This window comes from Gigantopelta aegis, chromosome 15 (genome assembly GCF_016097555.1).
Source record: "Gigantopelta aegis isolate Gae_Host chromosome 15, Gae_host_genome, whole genome shotgun sequence".
Taxonomy (NCBI): domain Eukaryota; kingdom Metazoa; phylum Mollusca; class Gastropoda; order Neomphalida; family Peltospiridae; genus Gigantopelta; species Gigantopelta aegis.
In genome coordinates, this window is record NC_054713.1 from 39,544,128 (window position 1) to 39,562,080 (window position 17,953).

The following is a 17,953-nucleotide window of genomic DNA, read 5'->3' on the forward strand; positions in this document are numbered from 1 at the left end:
AAGTTCAACAACTCATTACTTAAAGTGATAAATTATGTCAAAATAATTAAAGAAACTATTAGTAATATTAAATGTCAATATGCAATACCAATATACAGTTTAGAAAACATCAATCAAATTTTAAATGAAAAGATTCAGTTGGCAATAAATGATCAACTTTTTTCGAAATGCTGTTAATAGAAATTAGAGGGAAAACCATATCGTATTCATCATTTAAAAAAGACAGAACTTTAAAAAGAAGCAACCATTTGTGAAGAAATATTTTTTTAGAACAAAATGAAGACACGCTCAATTCAAAACTATTAGAATAAAAGAAGAATGAATTAGTAGAAATTACAAAAGAAATACTAGGAGGGCAATTTATTAGATCAAGAGCCACATGAATAGAAGAGGGCGAAAGCCTACCAAATAGTTTTGTAATATGGAATCAAGAAATTTTCACAGTAAACGGGAACATGCTGATGGCACTATAATAAATGGACAAAAAACGTAATTTTAGAAAAAACTAAAGAATTTTACAAAAAGTTATATGATTAGAGGGTCAAATAAAATATTCAGAAATGTTAACGTTCTCAAAAACTATGAAAAATGATAAGAACCCTGACTCAAATGGTTTGACTACAGAGTTTATCAAATTCTTTTGGCTAAATTTGTGTATATTCATTAGCAGATCCATTAATTACAGCTATCTTATAAATGAAATGTCAAATACACAAAAATTAGGGATAATTACTTGTATACAGAAACTACATAAACCTAAACAGTTTTTGAAAAATTGGCGACCAAAAGAAAGAAATGTTTTATTTAACGACACACTCAGCACATTTTATGTGCGTTTATATGGCGTCAGACATATGGTTACGGACCACACAGATTTTGAGAGGAAACCCGCTGTCGCCACTACATGGGCTACTCTTTCCGATTAGCAGCAAGGGATCTTTTAGTTGTGCTTCCCACAGGCAGGATAGCACAATCCATGGCCTTTGTTGAACCAGTTATGGATCACTGGTCGGTGCAAGTGGTTTACACCTACCCATTGAGCCTTGAGAAGCACTCACTCAGGGTTTGGAGTCGGAATCTGGATTAAAAATCCCATGCCTCGACTGGAATCCGAACCCAGCACCTACCAGCCTGTAGACCGATGGCCTAACCACGACGCCGGTAATTGGCGACCAATTACATTACTAAACTGTACCAATAAAATAGCCTCTGGATGTATAGCTATGGATTAAAATCGTTCTGGATAAAATTATTGAAACAGATCGGACTGGATTTATTAAAGACAGATTAGACCATGGGCCCACTATAAACGCCCCCCCCCCCCCGACCCCCAAAGGGATTTTTCAAGATGAGTATATCTATGAAGCCTATCCATAGACATATTCAAATCAGCTTGTCTGCAGGCAATCTGTTGGTGGGTGTGCCTGCAGGGCACGTTTGAGTGTAGGCACCCTATTTATTTTTAACAGGGCAAATTTCTGATCAAGGTGAATGTTCCACATAATTTTCAAAAATATTTGAAAATAATTCTGGACTATATCACTGCTTTTACTTTAAAGCTGGGTTACTGGTGAATGTATTCCACCAAAAAATAATACATTTTTGGCATCTGACTAAGCATAGTGAGTCAATGAATTTGAAATGTCCTGAGTATTACAAACATAGTATATGAAAAAAACTGCATGGCAATGTTGAAGTTTTCATCCAGACATATTTTGAACAGGTTTAAGACCAAATTATGAATGCTATTCATGCTAAATTACATGTTCATAACAACAAACCACAAAGCAATGCAATATATGTGGTATGGTTATACTACCGGGGGGTATACTCACCAGCAAACGTTACATAGTTCCCGATATACGTAATTCTCTATGTACATGTGTATATACACATACAGTACCTGAAACATTCTGATCCTTTTATTATTGTATTGTATTTAATATCTGAAGGCAGCATTACTTAAATATGGTGCAGTACACGCTGTCTGAACCATTTACATGGATATTTTGAATATTTGTATATTACACACAAGTCTTACAAACATAAAAAGTGAATTTACATACCATTCTAGGCAAGTCTGCATTACATACACAATTTATCTATCTCACAACAGTTCATCTTACAATAGCTAGTTTGTTTTTGTTTTTTTTGCTTTTTGTAATATTTTAGAATTGCAGTTTATTTATATTATGCTTAACTTATGTTTTGGTGTATACAATTTAAATCTACATAGAATATTGTCATCAGGCAAATATCTAGCACTATAAAAATTTAACTTTCATTCCCAATTCTCAATCATTTTATGTGAGCCAAATATGATATATGTGAAGTTTACAATTTTCTATTTCTACATCCTTCCTTTTATTCTATAAAGTAGATGTTAATAACAATTACAAAACAATATAATATGAGGTATGAATAATTATATACTTCTCAAAATAAGTTACTAGTAAGCAATGCCAGAAATGTATTAATTTCTATGTATACACATACTTAGGATTGCCTGAAGCTTTTATTATTAAAAACCCCCAAATTGACCTGGCTTTTTTCTATAACATATTGAGGCTTCATTATTCAAATATGGTTAAGTATATGGAGTTTATAGACTATGTTCACAAATTTATGAAGATGTCCCTCTGTTCTTAGTACCAGCCAATTATATCTTAGTACCAGCCAATTATAAGTACCTTTCCTCGGCATGTGTGTTAAAACATTTACAATTCATCTATCTCACAGAAGCTTGTACTATTTTTAAAAACATATTTGTATTTAAATTGTGCTTAATTTATGCTTAGGTTTATATAATTGACATCAGATATAGTCATCAGGCATATCTAGCACTTGACTTTCTTTCCTATTTCAGTCTTATCATCTGACTCAAATATAATGTCTATTATGGTCACAATATCTGTAATTTCTTATTTTTCCTCTGGGCCTTTGCTCTTGTTCCTCCCTCAATATGTCAAGAGCTCTTGCATTATCAGATCACAAACCATCCAATTCAGCTTCAGTATTTCTTTGGACATTTCTCAGCCATTTCTATGTGGTTGAGGAATACCCTGGACTTTGTGATATGACTAATACCATATGAGACCATGGCAATTTGCTCTCTTCCAATTTGCTCTATTGGTACAGCATATTTTCAGGGAAGGTTTGCAACTAATCCACAGTAGCATAATAACAGCATTCGTGGTTTGGCACTAAATTTCTCATGTGAAAGGGGTTCTTGCAAGCCACACTTGACATAAGGAATCCCTACAAAGATCTTAAGAGAGTGGAAGACCTTTTAACTGGGAAAAAAAGAAAACTCTGCCCTCAGCTTCTTGGGAAGAGGGTTCTATTTGTGAGACAAAGTACATGTTTCAAATGAAAACCATGTCTGGGGGTGTTGTAAAGTACACAAGAAGATGTAGAAACAAAGATTATACTTCAATGTCTGTACATTGCTTCCAGTTCACCCTCCCAGATACGAATTTTTTTATAAACTCAACTTGGCAACAAGAGACATCTTATAAATGTGCACAGCATCATTAAGGATGCAGGGAAGACACCAACAAGCAATTCCAGCTGTGTTTATCATTACTGGTTATGATACCAACAGTGCTTTTATGCACTGGATGTTTTGAATATTCTCAAGCAACAGCAAAAATTGATGTTCATATATTTAAGAAGCAGATCATTTCATATACCTTCTCTATGGGAGTGCAGGTGCGAATAACATACAAAAACATCATGACTTGAGAAATATCTGTAAATGTTTGTTGCCAAAACAAGGATGATAATATTGAACTACAGTAGAGTATAAATCAGCCTTCTCCACTCTACATGTAAGTATTCACAGAGAATGCTCTGAGAATGCACATAAAGAGAACAAATTGCCAAGTTGTCATTTGATATCAGTCATGCCAGGCAGTTCAGGCGATTCACCAACCAAATTGTCATATGGCTGAGAAATTTTAGAAGGAAAACTAGAGATGAAATCGTGATATTATACTATGAGCGCTGATGGACATACTGATGGAAGAACCAGAGCAGAGCCTAGAGAAGGAGAATACCAGAAATTGTGAACATGACAGACATATTTTAATTGCATGAAAATGCAAAGGAATATGAAATGAAGTCAAAACTTTCCTAGAAATATTTGATGTAGAAACTAATTATAAACACCTGAGAATAAGTTAAGCACAATGTAAATATAAAGGCAAATCTAAAAATAGTACACAGACTAGTATAAGATGAACTTCTGTGAGATAGATGACTTGTACATGTAATGCAAAAGAAATTATGGTAGGTACACAAAACTGATGCTTTAAAGTTTTAACACTGGTTGTTTAGTAAAGAGGGATATATTCATAATATTGATGCACATACATGTATACTCAACAAAATTAATTAAGGGCTAGTAAACTTTCTTATATTATAATATAATTCTTTGTTACTGTCATATTATTTTAGCATGTTTTGGGCATATATATGGCTTCTATACATTGTTTCAGTAAACTATTACTGGTTATACACGTAAAAAACGCTGGGTATTTCACATACTTATGACAAAATATTGAAATGAGCATTAGGCTAGTATTTGTTACACATTTGTTCAGAATGATATTTGTCATTGTGTTTCCTCAAAATTGTTATTTAAGTCATTAAGTTTAAGAGCATGCCAAAATGCTGCCAACTTTTAATGGAAGAAGTTGTATTTTCCCCCATATTTAAAGGAAAACGCTAAAACATCTATTGGACCTTAATTAATTTTGTTGAGTATAGTATAGGCAGATATACTGAACCATATTTGAATAATGCTGCCTCAATATATTAAATACAGTGCAATTTTTAAGAGTAAAAGGTTCAAGCAGCCCAAAATATGTGTAAATATAGAAAATAATGCATTTCAGGCATTGCTTAACTTTTGCCGATGAGTATATCATTATTCATACCACATATTGCATTGTTATTTGGTTTGTTACTATTAACATCTAGTATAGGATGAATATCATTCACTTTGACCTTATATCTGTTAAACATTTATATGGATGACAACTTTATCACTATATTTAATTTTTCAATATAGTGTTTTTGGGACACAAAATGTGCAACGGTATCCCCATTCAAATGGCGATATTTTTTTAATCCACCAACATTTTTGCTGCAGACAAGCAGATATTAAATTCATATATAATGAGGTATCTAAAAATACTTGTCTCCAAAAATCCCGGGGGGGGGGGGGGGGGGGGGGGGGGTTCAGTATCTGACCCATGGACTAGATACATAGCAGAATTTTTTTTATTTTTTTTTATTTTTGTTTAACGACACCACTAGAGCACATTGATTTATTAATCATCGGCTAATGATCATTTTGACACAGTCATAGAGACGAAACCCGCTATATTTTTCCATTAGTTGTAAGGGATCTTTTATATGCACCATCCCACAGACATATCTGTGTGGTCCTTAACCATATGTCTGACGCCATATAACCATAAAATAAAATGTGTTGAGTGCGTCGTTAAATAAAAACATTTCGTTCCATCCCACAGACAGGACAGCACATACCACGGCCTTTGATATACCAGTCGTAGCGCACTGGCTGGAACGAGAAATAGCCAAATGAGAAAATACAAGATTAATTTATGATACAGTGCAGTATACTGAAGTGAATAAAATCCCTGGCCTATAACTATTGGCTGATTTTGAAAAGGCCTTTCATTCAGTTTCTTGGTTATTTATTGAACAAGCTTTAGAGTTTTTATATTTTTAAAAATATCAATAAAACAATGGATCAAAACTCTTTATTCAGAATCCAGAATAATTCAAAATGGATTTCTATGAGAAAGTTTTAAAGTTGAAACAGGCTGTAGAGAAGGGGATCCTCTCTCTCCTTATATTTGTATCATCTGTGCTGAAATTGTAGCAATATTAATAAGAAATTCAAATGGTATTAAAGGCATAAAAATAGAAGAAGAATATATAATATCCCATTATGCAGATGACACGACATTCATTTTAGATGGCTCTCACACACCCATGAACAGTACCTTTTATATTTTAGATCAGTATGCGAACATATCTGACTTAAGAATAAATTATTCAAAGACAAAGATTGTATAGAAGTAAGAGTAATTCCAAGGTCTTTCATCATTCTAAATGGAAGCGTGAATGGGGTGCGGAAAATGTCAATCTTTTGGGTGTTAATGTATCGGTTAATATTGATCAAATGGTCACTGATAACTTTGAGCCAACGGTAATGGAAATGAAAAATACCATAGAAATGATCAAGCAGGAAATTAACAGTATTGGTTCGAATTGCTGTAGTTAAAACTTTAATAATTCCAAAAATAACACATTTACTAATTGCTCTTCCAAATCCCACAGATAAAATAATAAAACAAATAAATAAGATATTTTATGGTTGTATTTGGCAAAATAAACCAAAAAAAATAAAACGATAAATATTAGAACAAGAATATAAACATAGTGGCCTTAAAATGTTAAACATTAACAATTTTATGATAGCTTCGATAAGGAGATTGTAATCATCAAACCCTAACTGGGTACATCTTTTTAAAGCAGTTACATGAATAACGACTGAAAATTTTATAATACATGGTGATCACTTTATTCAACTTTTTGGAAAGATGTATTACAAAATTCGCAACCTATTCAACCAAAACAAACTTATAAAAATATTAAAGTATATATAATCAATTTTTGGAACAATAGTAATATAAGAAAGGATAATAAACCAATGGTATATAAAAGTTGTATAATATTTGTACAAGATTTACTGGATGAATATGGCAAATTTATGAACTATGAAATATTTAAAGGAAAATATAACATTAAAGGGACATACACTAGTTTTTAAACACTAAGGCATATGTTTTACTATTAGAGCCGTTTTTTATATATGAAATCATACTTTACTTATATTTTATTGTTTAGATTATCCATGTCTGTACATTCGAAGTGTTTTTGGTCATCCTGTTGTTTTTAATATCACAAAATGCATTTCTCATATTTTTTAAAAACGCACGTGCGTCTGAGAAGCAACAGTTATGGAGTCGAGTTTTAGTCTATTTTTAGGTAGTAATAAACCAAATAACTTCCGGCTGGGTCAATGTTCGAGGTGCACCCAACTTTTGATAGAGAAGTGAACACCACAAGTCCTGTGATTGGTTATAAATGTGAGTGTGTTGGTTGTAAAAAAAGAAAGAAGTTTCATCTGGGCTAAAAATGTATGCAATTTTATCTCATGTAGTACCACTGTGTCAAACAGCCTTGTGTTTGGAACATGTATGGGGTACCTGTAAAAATGTACTCAAATTTTGTGCGGAACTAGAGTAGTCATAGATGCTACCCCTTATCTCAGAAATGAACAGCTTGACTCCCAATTTTTTCTGATTCACTTTAAAGGTGAAGGGTGGTAGTATTTATATCCGTAGCGTTTATGTCGATTGATACGTTGCAGGTAGGAGTTTTAGCTACATATGTTACTATTGTCGTCTATGGAAGTTGATTTGGTAGTATACACCCTATAGAGGGTAATTCACCATTTCAAAGTCATAGACTTATGTTTCACTCAATTTTAACTTTATCCAAATGTGTTACAGGTTTGTAGATTAACAAAACTTCGTGATAATTTTCATTGGTTGAAACTAAGGTATGTCCCTTTAATTCGATATTTTTTCCGAATACGGTACATTAATAAAAGTAGTGAAATTGTTCATTTACAATATTACCAATGGCAATATGCATAACCAAACTTTTACTCCGTTAAACCCCATTTTACCATTCAAATTAAACATATTTTGTTAAAACAAAAGAGGTTGTCGAGATATGTATGGGTAATTCTACTGAAAACATCACTTTTCAAAACACAAATTCAAGATAAAACAATTAAAAGATATAAAATTTATTGTCAAGTTTTGAAAACTAGATGAACGAAGAAACAATACGCAACACTGTAATCGGTCAGTACAGTGCAGACATATCTTACTTCATGAACAAGCTCAACATGTTATTGGTGTTACAGGACAGGTGTAAAGATCAAAGGCACATGGATGTGTTATTTCGGTGTCCCTAATAACATATTTGGAATAACTGTAGCATTAAAAACTTAAAATCTTTTCCACATCGATATTCTATATGTGACTTAAATTATGCACTGTGGCAGTTTTAATTATTTAAAAATATGCACTGTGGCAGTTTTAATTATTTAAAAATATGAAGTCTTTCAAAATAAATTTCATCAAAGTCATAAAGGTAGAAGCTATGCTTTCCTTAATAAACCATTTAAATTTCAAAAATCTGGAGAAATGACAGTTAATATATTCTTGAGTAACACCAATGACAAAAAAGTAATACAAATAACATTCAAGACTGTATCCTTGAAACATTATAATTCATGAGACTACCACTACTTGTTAGCAAATGTAATTCAGGCACGGCGGAAGCAATAAGATATGGGGGTGGGGGTGGAGGCTGACTGAACGAGGGCACAAAGCAACGTTTCTAGAGGGTTCGAGGGTATGCTCTCCCGTAAAAGTTTAAAAACTTGATATCCTGAAATGCAATTTCCTGCATTCTACATGTACAAGTAAAATCTCTGCCTGCAATTAATATTTCCTTAAATGTGTTTTGTTTGTTTGTTTGTTGTTTGTTTTTTTCAGGCTACAGCTATTAAAATAATTGTGTATTCCTGGGATCATATTGATAAAAGTTAGATACGGCCGGTCAGTTTAAAAAATATACCAAATTCAGATACTGAATTCTAATTTTTGTTTTTAAATATTAAGTTAAAGATTCATTCATTCATTTATGTAGTTATTTTTGTGCTTATATTAAGACTCAAAATCTATTTTACTGGTAACTTTGTATTCCACATAACGAGTAAAAAGTGTTCATTCTACATAAGCGCTGCTAAGATTTCCAATTTTTTTTCTTATCTCTTACTGTTAACTTTTTAACATATATATTTATGTTCCTTAATAATATCTGTATTTCATTCTTTCTTTTTCTCTCTCTCTCTCTCTCTCTCTCTCTCTCTCTCTCTCTCTCTCTCTCTCTCTCTCTCTCTCTCTCTCTCTCTCTCTCTCTCTCTCTCTCTCTCTCCCGTTTTTCCTGTCATCTCATTTTTATGTTTTACTGAGTTAAATGTCTCCATATCAATGCTAAATTTCTATATTATCTATTTGTTTCATTTAAAATATTATAACTGTATTGTAAGGCAGTGATTCGGGGCTCCTCAGCCCTGACATTGTCATAGATCTGGGAATAATAAAGTTAAAAATGTAATACTAATATATAAAAATGGAATCACTAACACTGACTCATCATGAGTCCATTGTTTACCATGATACTGTATACACGTGCACCAGCCTCGGTGGCAGGCCATCGGTCTACAGGCTGGTAGGTACTGGGTTCGCATCCCAGTCGAGGCATGGAATTTTTAATCCAGATACCGACTCCAAACCCTGAGTGAGTGCTCCGCAAGGCTCAATGGGTAGGTGTAAACCACTTGCACCGACCAGTGATCCATAACTGGTTCAACAAAGGCCATGGTTTGTGCTATCCTGCCTGTGGGAAGCGCAAATAAAAGATCCCTTGCTGCCTGTCGTAAAAGAGTAGCCTATGTGGCGACAGCGGGTTTCCTCTAAAAACATCTGTGTGGTCCTTAACCATATGTCTGACGCCATATAACCGTAAATAAAATGTGTTGAGTGCGTCGTTAAATAAAACACTTCTTTCTTTTGAAACAAGAACAACAATGGAACCACTGACACTGGCAGCACTTCAAAATTCCTGTATCTCATCATGAGTCCCCTCTTTACAAAATTAGGGTCTGTCACTTTAAACAGTTCTCAAAGTTTGTTTTGTTTAACGGTACCACTAGAGCACATTGATTTATTAATCATCGGCTATTGGATGTCGACCGCCAACTCTTAGAGAGGAAACCCGCTATAATTTTCCATTAGTAGTAGATCTTTTATATGTACCATCCCAAAGAGAGCATAGCACATACCACGGTCTTTGATATACCAGTCGTGGTGCACTGGCTATCACGAGAAATAACCCAATGGGTCCACCGACAGGGATCGATCCTAGACCGACCGCACACCAAGTAAGCACTTTACCACTGGGCTATGTCCCGCCCTTAAAACAGTTATCATATTATCACAGGGCTACACTAACCTGAAATACAATCTTTAACAAAATGGTAGATATATTGAGTTTGGAGTCTGTCAACAATCGATTCATTGTATTTTCTGCACCTCACTTTGAGAGCAGACCCAAGGAAGGAGAAATCAATGGAGGCACAGGTGGGATCACTGGAACAAGCTGCCTTGCATGACGCTAGATCTATGCTTGTGACGTCTATTCCATTACTTATTTGTGGGCCGTATTTATCCAGGTACTCTTTATAGGTGCACGTTTGTTTTCCTGTGGAAAAAGACAAAACAATCTGACCCTGCACCAGCAAACTCAAATAGCCCATTATTTTGTTTTATTAACAAACTTAAACAGATGAGCCCATTACTGAGCTTTACCAACAAATTCAAACAGTTGGGCCCATTATTGTGTCTTCCTAACAAACTCAAAGGTGAGCCCATTAATGGGTTTTACCAAAAAACTCAAAGGTGAGCTCAGTATTGTTTTACTAAAACACTCAAACAATTTAAATCAGTGTGTCTTACTCAAAGGTAAGCTCATTTTTGTGTTTTACAGACAAACTCAAAGGTGACACCATCACTGTGTTTTACTCAAAGGTTAGCCCATGTTTGTGTTTTACAGACAAACTCAAAGGTGAGACCATCATTGTGTTTTACTCAAAGGTTAGCCCATGTTTGTGTTTTACAGACAAACTCAAAGGTGAGACCATCATTGTCTTTTACTCAAAAGGTTAACCCATTATTGTCTTTTACCGACAAACTCAAAGGTTATCCCATTATTGTGTTTTACCGACAAACTCAAATGTTAACCCATTATTGTGTTTTACCGAAAAACTCAAAGGTTATCCCATTATTGTGTGTTACCGACAAACTCAAAGGTGAGCTGGTCATCTAAAGACACAGCGGTGGAGCTTGAGACAGGGGTCCCGTCCTTCTGCTTGATTTCAAATTCTACAGCTGATGAGTCGATGTCAACGCTACTGTTGATATTCTGTTCATGGATGTTTCTGAAATACAGCAATACAGGCAGTCTTATATGTATATATAGTGTCACTGCAAAACAAAAGTTACTTACATTGTAATGGTAAGACTATAAGACTCCATCATATGCAGTCCTGTGGGATAGAAAGAGTACACCCGAGGTGGTGGACATTTCAACCTGAGACGAAGCTTAGCAAGTCCCATGGTCGAAATTGTCACCATCGAGGTTGTATATTTGCTATCCAACATGACCACATATGATAAATCTTTTTCTCCCATCCACTCGATAAATAAACCATTATTTTACATGGCCAAAGATGGCTGGAATTTTTTTAATTTGTTTATTTCACCATTTTATGAGAAGTAAATAGAGAGCGAGAGAAATGCGATAATTTAGGCACGAGTGTCATAAGCATCGTCTGTCATGGGCACGAATGTAAGATATGAACATTCCAGCCATTGTTTACAAACTAACGTTTCCTTAACGGCGAAGTAATGTTTGTTCATTGATGTCTTGAAAACCAAATCACAACCCGTTCTAAATAGACGTCATATTTATTCGCCCATAAGTAAAGAGTACGCATGTATCGACAGCTGTAAATTGTAAAACATGTGTATACTAAAAAGCAAACAAATACACAATAAATGAATTAATTCGTAACGAGTTAAATGCATTAAGTAATAACCAGGAAACAATAAATGTTGTGCTTCACCGCACCTGCAACGAATCAGTCAAGCTTACTGTGGGCCAAGTGACGGAGTCACAACACTGCCAGCTGCCGCAGATTATGACTGCGGATAAAGGTTAATATTGAAAGTACCTTGCACATTTAAGACATTAAATGTTCCCAGGGGTTGGATAATGCTAAGGACCCTACCAACAAGTGTTCCGTCAATTTTAACGAGATCATTTACTCGAATATTAATAGCCATATTTGCGTTCTACACAATTTTGTCGTCTGCTAAGGTCGACGACAATCACTTTTTGGACCCTTGTGTTGGCTTCGTACACAATAAGTAAAACATATCTAAAGGTAATTTTTTTATATGATATATTTGACAAAAGATACTTTTTTTTATTTCTTTGATCTTTTAAAACTTAAATTTAACATTTTGTCCAGATATATTATTATGAAAAAATAAATAAAAAAATACTCACCTGTAAACAGTGTTGTCTGCTTGTTATAGAAATATGACAGGGGTCAAGGTTAGTAGACCAGCTTTTATTTTAATGTGGCGAAGCATTGTAATAATATAGCTAATTTTGAATTTGAATGACGTCAGTATTCCAATGACGTCACTTTGCATGTCCTTACAATAACTATAAATTGGGTACATGACGTTTCCGTTTTAAGAATGCTGGAAAAATTCCAATGCAAAATAAATATATGTCCCTCACCCATTACTGTTTTCGCTGGAGAAGGTCTGCGTCACCTCAACTGTGCCTGCTTCATTTCGACATGTGACTGTCACCTTGGTGTCCAGGTTGGTGACGTATTTACTGTTGTACTGCACGATCACGGCTCGAGACCGGGCACCGGTATTCTGTTAATGAGAGAACAAAACCAATCTTACTCAGACGGCACTCTTCAGAAGAAGGACGGGGTTCGCCTAATGTGTTCTATTATTGTGCTCTAAAGGCTAGGAATACTATATTTGCATACGTGAAATTAAAACATTTCGATGGGCGGGGGTGGTGTGGTGTGGTGTAGGGTGGAGGTCTGCGACGAGCTCCTTCAGTATTCCATTAATAAATTGGGGAGGTTTATTAAAGAGATACTAGGAGCAAGTTCTGCATCAAATGTATATATAGAAAAACCCCCACATAATATATGTGTTTTTCTGATTTCTCTATTCCATGAGTGAGATTTTTCAATTTAATCCTGCAACTCATTGTACATATTATCAAGATATGATGACTATATAAATTTCTATATTTTCGGTCACTGTCCAAAACTATATATCTTTTTGGGAAGGAACTACATTTACACAAGTTATGGCGCCACACCACCTTTTGTTGTGTTGTTATTTGTAGCAGCTTAACATATTTAGAAAATAGTTCCTCATAAAAAAGGCAATACCAAATTATGATATTCCTTTAGAAATCTTTGTTTGATGATTGCAAGTAGGTTGACCCCAGTAGTTTTTAAATAATCCGTTGGTTAATGTTTGTGTTTTTATAAACATCAAAGACTGTCACTGTTTATGTATAGTACTGACAGTGTTGGAGGTGACTCCTATAAGTTATCCCTATTAATAGACAGTTCTGAAAGTGTTGGAGATAACCCCGATATGTTATCCTTATTTATAGACAACACTGACAGTGTTGCAGATAACCCTGATAGGTTATTCCTATTTATAGACAGTACTGACAGTGATGGGGGTGACCCTCCATAAGCTATCCCTATTTATATATAGCACCGACTGTGTCGGAGATTAAAAATGTTGTTTAATAACACCACTAGAGTACATTGATTTATTCATCATCGGCTACTGGAAGTCAAACATTTGGTAATTTTGATATTTTAGTCATAGAGAGGAAACCTGCTGCATTTTCCTATTAGTAGCAAGAGATATTTTATATGCACCATCCCACAGACAGGATAGCACATATCGCGGCATTCGATATACCAGTCATGATGCACTGGCTGGAACGACAGGGATCATACCTAGACCGATTGTGCATCAGGCGACCGCTTTATCACTGGACTACGTTTCGATCGTGTCAGAGATGACTCTACCACCAGCTATCTATTTATAGACAGTATTAACAGTGTTGGAGATGAGCCCCATAGGTTATCCTAATTTATAGACAGAAGTGACAGTGTTGGAGGTTACCCCATAGGCTATTCCTATTTATAGACAGTATTGACTATGTTTGAGGTGTCTACATTAAAAGCTGTCACTGTTTATAGACAGTAATGACCATGTCGGAGGTGACCCCCTATAGGCTATCCCTATTCACAGACAGCACTGACCGTGTCGGAGATCATTCCACCACAGGCTGAGTCCTGTAAGTCCAGTTCCAGATATCCTGATGCACTCGTCTCTGTGGTTTTACAGCCTGCCACGTCCCTTTGACCATTAACGTAGACGACGCCGCTGAATGTTCCAGCTGGAAGCAACTTGATCTTCATTGACGACGCCAAACATTGCACGTCATCTGGAAGACAAGGAACCTGATTAATACAGTATTGCATAGTCCTACGAAAACCACGCGATCACAAAACTATTTCTGTACTATTAATACAGTATTGCAAAGTGATACATAAAACACACGATCTCAAAGCTACTTGTGTACTATTAATACAGACCTTTATAATCTTACATAAAACATGTGTACTGAAAGCTATTAACCCATTATCTCATAGTGCTCTCTAAAACACGCGATCTCAAAACTATTTCTGTTCTGTTAATATAGTACTGCATACTGCTACATAAAACACGCGATCTCAAAAGTATTTCTGTATTATTAATACAGTATCTTATAGTGATACCCAAAACAAGCGATCTCAAAACTATTCCTGTAATATTAATACAGTACTGCATACTTCTACTTAAAAACACACGATCTCAAAACACACGATCTCAAAACTATTTCTGTACTATTAATACAATATCTTATAGTGATACCCAAAACACGCGATCTCAAAACTATTTCCGTACTATTAGTGCAGTGCTACATAGTGCTACATAAAGCACACGAACTCAAAACTATTTGTGTACTATTAATACAGATTCGTATAGTCCTACATAAAACATGTGCACTGAAAAGTATTTCTGTACTATTAATACTGTATCTCATAGTGCTACCTAAACACACTATCTCAAAACTATTTCTTTACTATTAATACAGTATCTCATAGTGCTACAAAAAAAACCCCACGCGATCTCAAAACTATTTGTGCACTATTCGTCCAGTATCTCATAGTACTACCTAAACACGCGATCTCAAAACTATTTCTGTACTATTAATACAATATTTTATAGTGCTACCCCCAAAACACGCGATCTCAAAACTATTTGTGTACGACTAATATAGTATATTATTGTGCTACATAAAACACGTCAACTGAAAACTACCTCAGTACTATTAATACAGACTCGTATAGATCTACCTAAAATACATTAACTGAAAACTATCTATGTATTATATACAGAATTTTATATTGCTACGTAAAGCATGTGAACTGAAAACTACCTTAGTACTATTAATAAAGACTCTTATAGTTCTACCTAAAACACATTGCCTGAAAACTATCAGCGTACAATTAATACGTAATTTTATAGTGCTACATAAATCTGAATGACAAAAACGTAATACGTGATCAAGGCCGTATCTCTGCACACGTCTGTATAGTGGTACATAAAACAGTGGAACTCAAAACGAATGCTGGTCAGCTCGCCCCAAAACCAACTCGTCCCAAACTATATTGTCCGTAAATAATTGTGACGAAATTAAAAATGGACGTCTACAACTTTTGTGTAATTTTGTGTAATATTACAGTGAAACGCCGCTATTATGACCACTTATTAAAATGGTTTTATATTGGGGGGATCCAATAATCAATTACAATGAACTGTCAAAATACGTTTGTGAGTTTGTCTCTTATATCCTCAAAAGAATGATCAGGGAAGACTTTTGGACTTAGACTGGGGTGCTTTTTCAACAATATTTAATGCACATTATTGCTTAAAATATTGATATATTTACTTAATAAAACGGTAATGATATGAGATGACCAACAGCTGATGCGAGTTAGTAGGGGGCGACTTAGTCTTGGGGCGAGTCGACTCGCTCCCCTCAAAACTATCTATTGATGGGTATATCTAAACGACAAAGACATTCAAAGGAAAGGTCAAGGTCGTTTGGTGGAAAAGGTGGCTATAGAAGACGCTCCGAAAGAAAGCTGGTTTTATCTAAGATCAAGCGTAAGATTTTGCTAAAAAACTTTAGTAGATATACATTATAACATAGAGACTGGGATGATATCTTGTTTTTACAAAATAACCAAAGGAATGCTCTTCTAAGATCAGGTTAAGTGTATAACACATTGCTTACTAATATGTGAAAATAGCCATAGCGATCACAACCCACGCCCTAAACCCAAGCTATACTCGATGACTATATTAGCATTGTACATGGTGTAACAATGAACTGGTAATTCAGTCTATTTCATGTAAACAAAACATCAAGGTGTTCGTGGTATTTTTGTTTACGATTAAATACAGTGTTCAGTGAATGAGGATAATGTATCGTGGTAATCCAAAACGTAACATTTCTTCTAGTGATTCGAGCTTCGAAATAAGTTCAAGCCAAAGACAGCATGTTCATAAACCCGAAACAAAAAAAGCACTTCAAAATCAAGTAAAACAACTGAAGAAGCAAGAGATATAACAAAAATAACTGAAAATACTGAACCCGAACAATCAAAAGAACTAGATTCAAAACAAATCTTGACTCAGCTTGCTCTTAATTTAAACAAAACTGATAACAAAGGATGATTTGAAAACTGAATTAAAAACTGAATTGGAAACACTTAAAAATTACATTTTGTCGAAAATTAACGAAAGCTTGAACAAACTAGAACTTAGGGTCTTTACCCTTGAAGTAGAGAAAGATCAGTTACAAAAGGAAAATAGAGAATTGAAAAAGAAATATAGCCAGCTTGAATGTGATGTAAACTCGACAAATTTCACGAGCAATCTTGTACTGAAGAAAAACAACGATCTAGAGCAATACACCAGGAAAAACACTGTGCGGATTTTTGGAGTGACTGACAAGGACAAGTTTGAAATTGCTGAGCAATCTATTGACGCTACTGTCAAGGTCCTGTGTGTGTAACACGAGGACCTATATAAAAATAATATTTTTATTAATAGCGGTGATACTTTTATTTATTTTATTTATTTATTCATTTTCTTGACTTCTTTCTTTCTTTTTTTTTCTTTTTTTTTCTCTCTCTATATTATTTATTTGTTTGTTCGTTTGTTCATTAATTAATTAATTTGTTTATGTATGTATACATTACTATTTTACTAACTTATTCATTTATTTATTTATTTATTTATTTAGGTATTTCCCATGTATCAGTCTATATATTTGTTAATCTATTTTACCCAATCGCATACCCAGCTATTTACCTGTATATATTATATATTATATTTATATTAAATGCATTTATTTATCTACCGTCTTATGTACTTACCTTTTGTACTACCGATATATTGGTTTGGCTGCAATATCATAAAATTATACGTTAAAAATAACTAATATTATTACACAGGTATTATTTATACTTATTTTGTGTTTTATATATTTTATAGTTATGTGTGTCATTCATTATCCATTTATTTATCTACTGAGTACACAAATATACAATATAATTATTATTAGAAATGGTATTAGTATTTGTAAATAGATAGATGGCAGCCAAAAAGCTTCAGTTGTGATATTGTTGCACGTACAAGTATATAGCTGAATGACGTAATTTTTATTTATTTTATTTTATTTTATTTTTTTTTTTTTATTTTTATTATTTTTTATTTTTTTATTTATTATTATTATTATTATTATTATTATTATTATTATTATTAAAGTTGCATAATTACCATGTACAGTGACCTATTACAAAAATGTAAAGATGTCTACAAATATATTAATGAAAATTTAAAAGAACAAGCATTCAAAATCTGCTGTCTTACTCGTTAGTTTCCCGGGCCGGCTTGGCTTGGGCACGGTCTGGCTTGACCTGTGGAATATTTGTTTACAGGTGAAGCAGGGTTATTCTCGGGTGGGA

General features: G+C 34.1%; 1 protein-coding gene across 2 annotated transcripts in view; it reads right to left on the minus strand.

Annotated features, from left to right (window-relative positions):
- Window positions 1-17,953, minus strand: part of LOC121390567 (EGF-like domain-containing protein 1) — a 68,517-nt gene that overhangs the window by 12,327 nt on the left and 38,237 nt on the right. The window contains exons 5-8 of one of the 2 annotated variants that reach the window (XM_041522410.1): window positions 14,132-14,316; window positions 12,553-12,698; window positions 11,037-11,179; window positions 10,195-10,443 (exon numbers count right to left, since the gene is read on the minus strand). In XM_041522410.1, the coding sequence (XP_041378344.1) occupies window positions 10,195-10,443; window positions 11,037-11,179; window positions 12,553-12,698; window positions 14,132-14,316 (723 nt within the window). The remainder of the gene's footprint in view (window positions 1-10,194; window positions 10,444-11,036; window positions 11,180-12,552; window positions 12,699-14,131; window positions 14,317-17,953) is intronic. The other variant, XM_041522412.1, reaches the window with a different exon arrangement.